General features: G+C 36.0%; 1 protein-coding gene across 2 annotated transcripts in view; it reads left to right on the top strand.

Annotated features, from left to right (window-relative positions):
• Positions 1 to 1447, top strand: part of SLK (STE20 like kinase) — a 65761-nt gene extending 64314 nt beyond the window's left edge. For both annotated transcript variants that reach the window (XM_003787192.3, XM_003787193.3), the window contains one exon: positions 926 to 1447. In XM_003787192.3, coding sequence (XP_003787240.1) covers positions 926 to 1072 — 147 coding nt within the window. In that variant the 3' untranslated portion in view covers positions 1073 to 1447. The remainder of the gene's footprint in view (positions 1 to 925) is intronic.
• The last annotated feature ends 4055 nt before the right edge of the window (positions 1448 to 5502 follow it).

Here is a 5502-nt window from a genome sequence, read left to right as displayed (position 1 = left end):
AAAAAAAAAAAAAGATTAAGTTTGTGTTTTAACTCTTGTGAGAAACCTTTCTGTATCCTTCCATCTTTCCCTATACTTGGTTTGTGATAAACAGCACTTAACACTAAATCACTTGTTCACAGAGTCATTGATACCTATAACTAAATACTATAAACTGGAGGCTGGGGAGTCTGAGATCAGGGTGCTCGCATGATCAGATTCTGTGAGGCCCCTCTTCTTAGTTACAGACTGCTGACTTCTCACTGTGTCAGCATATGGAAGAAGGAAAGAACTTTCTCTTCAGGCCCTTATGAGGGCACTAATCCCACTTCTGAGGGCTCTACTCTCAGACCTAATCACCTCCCAAAGGCCCCACCTCCTATTAATCACATTAGGGATTAAGTTTTGATGCATGAATTTGGGAAGTATTCGTTCATTTCATAACAATGCCTGAGATATTTTTCAAGTGCTTATTATTTGCTCTGTACTATGGAGATGTAAATATGAATTAGGTCCTACCTTTAAACAGCTTATAGTCTAGTGTGGAAGAAAAGCAGTAACTAAAATAAAAAGTAGAGGTAAGTGCCATGTGGGAGATAATAGTGGGTGTCAGCTATTGGAATGCATAGTATGTATTAAGTACATTATTATCAAGTTTAATCTTCACATAGCAAATCAGTGAGGTAGGTGGTACTATTCCTTCCTATTTTACAGTAGAGGAATTAAATGATTCTCTAATACAAAGAAGTAAAGAAATGGACCCACATTATTCATTCATATGGCTGAGCTGGACTTGAACTAGGGGCGTGCAAATGCCGTATCCTTATCTTCTTTGGGGTAGTACACACAGAACATGTTTTGGACAAGTAGTTTTATCTTGCCTGTCAGTATAAATTTTATTTGTAATACCAGCACATAACAATTTCATTTTTCCTTTCTTTTCAAGACACTGGAGGAAGAGTTTGCCAGGAAACTGCAGGAACAGGAAGTGTTCTTTAAAATGACTGGGGAGTCTGAATGCCTTAACCCATCCACACAAAGCCGGATTTCCAAATTCTATCCTATTCCTAGCTTGCATTCCACCGGATCATAACAATGGAAAGCATTCCGTGCTTGAGTTTGGCATTTCCAACATCATTCTATTCTCTTCATCTTCTGCCACAGTCTATAGCAGACAGATCACGAAGACAATCACCTGCCTTACCTTCTAGGTGTTTTTTTGTTTTCTGTTTTTTGGGGTTTTTTTCTTTTTTTAACGCAAAGATGAAGGGAAAGTGAACTAAGACAGATGCTGGGCTATTTTGGCAAAGTAGCATCTTGCACTAATTCCCGACGTGATTTTGTATATTTATCTTAAAAGTTGTATTCCTTAGGCACTGTTACCTGAAAACTGTTAAGAGAAATAATGTTTAAAGTTATTTAAAAAAACTGTTACATCACTAAGTATTAATAAATGTCTTTTTACCTGCCCTAACTTCTCAGTGATGCCTAAATTCTATTGTTGACACTCTGCTGTAGAGGGTTAAAATGATTTTCTTTTTGTGAATCAGCTCTCATAAAAAAGCTATGAGTAGCTCAAAATATTCTATTGATTCAGTAAACAAATATATTTTATATTTAAATAGGAAAAAACTCTTTTAAAAGAGAAAAATTATTTCAGTAGTTTGTTGAAAATAATTACCTATTCAAGCATGAGCTAAGAACTGAGGGTGCTAGCTTAATTAAGATAGTGCCTAAAACACTATATTTTAATCAAGTCTAAAATAGGATTTTCTTAGGCCAGGCGTGGTGGCTCATGCCTGTAATCACAGCACTCTGGGAGGCCAAGGCGTGTGGATTGCCTGCGCTTACAGGTTCAAGACCAGCCTGAGCCAGAGCTAGACCTTGTCTCTAAAACTAGCCAGGCATTGTGTCAGGTGCCTGTAGTCTCAGCTACTCTAGAGGCTGAGTCAAGAGAGTTTGCTTGAGCCCACGAGTTTAAGGTTGCTGTGAGCTATGATACTATAGCACTCTACCAGGGGCAACACAGTGAGACGCTGTCTCAAAAATAAAATAAAATAAAAATAAATAGGATTTTCTTTTTGATCAATAGGGACATAACAGCCTTAGCATTAAACATTATCATTTTTAAAATCTTGCTCCTATTACCATTTGGTGAGAATTTTCATCCTAAAATATATGTTGTGCAAAGTTTGGAAAGAATAAAAAAGTAGCTTTTGGATGTGCAAATTGGAAATGTAAAACACCAAAATCAAAGTAATATAGATTTAACTGCCTCCATTAATTTTCTAAAATAATACATGAGGTAAATGAGTTCCCTCCATCGTAGTGCATTCTGTTCGTTTAAAACTCTGTGAGGAGATTGCAGGCTTTGAGTTATATTTATAAATATATTTTCTGAAATTAATTTTAAAGGAAGCATTTGTTCAGAATACTTTTTTTAGAAAGGATTTAAGTATTTAGGCAAACATCAGAATGGACTTTCCATTGTTTTGAAATGAGGCTACTTATATTTTGGTTTTATTTTGTTCCATATTTAAGTTATTTCCTTTGAGTGGGAAAAGCCTCAAACCTTTATCCTGTGGTTGCTGATATGTGTAATTATTAATGAAATGTTTGCTCTTAGTCCCTTGTGAGGCTTAAAATTTCAACCGTGTCAGGTCAAACAGTATTACCAGCTGGACATTGGTGAGTGAGACAGTAGTTTGTCAAAGATGCTCGATACCTGCCATTCACAACCTATTCTCTCTTAAGAGTGCTAGGTACCAAATTGTAAGAGTTTATTTTTAGTTGTATTACTTTTGAGGCTGGTGGAAAATTAAATGTAATGTTGTGGGAACACTGATTTATACTAAGAAAATGTAAATGTAGCACTTTTCTTGCAGTTAATTGAGAACTTTGGATGCTGAACCTTATTTTGTCAGTGGTTTAGATGATTTAAAAATGCATGTGTGACTTTCATTTTGTAATTGTTTTGACAAGCATAATTTACTTGGACAACTTTGTAGGTAGCCTTAACTTCTGGCCAAGTTTGTTTTTATATAAATATATATACATATATATATTATGTATTGTTGTAAATTCATACACTTAGCACATGAATGTGTTACTGTATACAAAAAACTCTTTTAATGCTTTATTCTCAAATGCTGGGTTGAAAAATGTTTTTAAAGCCTTTAAAAATATATATCTTTATAAAATAATATTCAGGATAATGGAAATTGTTTATATTGTTACGATAAAAATGACAGTATAATGTTGCCCAGTGTATTTAACGATGTATTTTAAAGCGGGAGTGGGGAGGAGGGTTCTCATAGCCACTTTCTCTGACATTTTCATTTTGTGAACTTTTAAAAAATGAATACTTAAGGCAGTGGATATTTTTTCAGTGATACCCTGTGTGCTAAATAGTTTGTGGCACCTAATTAATTTGGTCTGAATATTTGATTCTTTTCCTTTCAACTTGACATTCAGAGTATTGACTCAAGGAGAGAAGCTCAGAGTGGCATGGTGGAGGCTCCGGGTAGGGTTCTTATCTGCTCTTGCATCTCCCTTAAAACTGTCTTTCGGATACAGTGTTGTGCTTGAGTTCTTTTTCAAATATGACCATATTCATATGGGTGCAAGACTACATAATGACACATATGTAGAGGTGAAGCATTCTTTGTAATACTTAACACATTAACTGCCCTCTGAGTTGTATTTAACTTAGGCTTGTTTTGCGCCCAGGGCCTTGTGAAGCAGATAGACTTACATGTCTCTTGACCTGTCTAGACCTAATAAAACACTGTGGCCCTAAGAAAAAAATTTTTTTCTCCTAGTGTGGCAGTGAGTGTGTTAAAGTTACATAAATTTTTTCAAAAAGTGTTTTGTTATAAAACTATGCTGTATTCTGGCCCACCTCTTGTTAGGCTATATTTGGATAGATAATAGTGATCTTTCGTTCTTGCATGAAGTGGAAGTAGTGAGTGGATGAGGGGTGCAGACTTCTTTGAAATCTAATAGTACAGTCAGATTTTTCCCTGATTCAGTGGTTTTGTTGCTATGGCAGGAAGTACCATGAAATATGCATAAAAGAACTTCTCCATACGTACCCCCTAACAGTCCCCTCTCCCCTTTTCCCTGAGTGCTGTGACATAGCAGACCTCCACACTTCTGTAGGTCCAGCTCCTAGAGCTCGGGGCACCATGATGCCTTTCTTAGTCCTGTCAATTCAACCTGTCAATGTATGAATTGCCGAATTAGCTGCTATTTCATGTGGAGTCACATTAAGCTTTTTCTTACCCTTTTCTATGGGGAAGCTATAGGGTGGGTAAGGAGGAAATTTAGAGTACATTTACTTTGCTGAAAATGTTAGAACTTTCTCGTGGCTGGATACAGCAAATTGTAATTAAATATAAACCGGAACCAGAGCTACCTCTAAGTAGTATTTCCTCAAGCACAAAGCTCTCAGGCATGAGACCCACTTTAATGGAGGGTCTCTGATTTCTTGAGCATCAGTGAGTTTCAGAAGTGACTATTTTTTGTACTCTTCTAGTTTCCTTGTAACTACACACTTTTTCCCATTCCACACTGTGCTTAAATGACAAAGACTTCTGAGAAGCCAAATTCTGTCAAAGTATTAGCTAGAGATAATGTTGAAAACCTAGACTGAAGTTGAAGAGCGTTCCAATTCTAATAGTCTTTTGACTAAATCAATCAATTCTTTTCTGGGAAATGATTTTTTACAGGAAATGGGATGATGTTTTAAACACTTTCCTTAAGTTGAAGGCACAGCAGTTAATGCCTCTATTGTTGCTATTCTGTGGCTGATGTGGTTTTGATAAAGCTTTAAAATTTCTGCTACTAAGCCTGGGATAGAGTGTTTTACCAGTTTTAAATGTTGGCTGCAGCTTTTTGTGATCTTTCTCTGATTTGCAGTGTAATAAGTTCATAAGCTAAATTTTCAGAAAGAATTTTGTTTCAGATTATGCCTCTTGTCCATTTGGGAGCAACATGTCTTTTCAATCATGAGATTGACAGACAAAAAATAAAGTTATTTCTTAATCTATTTTGGGAAGCAGTCTTTTATTGAGTTTCTTTGAAATTAGATTGTCCTGCATGAGAACACTTTGCAGATTTTTTGGTGCAAGTTCTATTTTAAAACTTGCAGTCCTCCAAGTCTTCTGACCTTTACAGACTTGTTAGTGTTCCTGGCCATCCACTCCACATCACATACACACAAACACACACACACACAGAGACACAATATTTTTATTGGTAATTTGCTGGGAGGTTTCTTTCAGCATGGAAACACTTTCTTATATCTATATGTTTATGTTTTCTATTTCCTTTTTCCCCTGTGAGATTATTTTTCTCACCAAACATTTCACAAATCATGTGACCTAACTTCTGCTAAAATAACCTCTTTTTGTCATTGATATATTCATGCAGGATTCAGTAGGCACCAGGCAGCATCATTTGGCAAGTGTTCAGCTTGACTAGAAGGAAGCATAGCATGCCATTTTCTAATCTAGGCGTGTC

The sequence above is a fragment of the Otolemur garnettii genome, unplaced genomic scaffold, assembly GCF_000181295.1.
Source record: "Otolemur garnettii isolate 467f Iridium unplaced genomic scaffold, OtoGar3 scaffold00021, whole genome shotgun sequence".
NCBI classification, from domain to species: Eukaryota; Metazoa; Chordata; class Mammalia; order Primates; family Galagidae; genus Otolemur; species Otolemur garnettii.
Note: the sequence above shows the minus strand (reverse complement) of the source record. Positions and strands in the feature narration are given on the sequence as shown.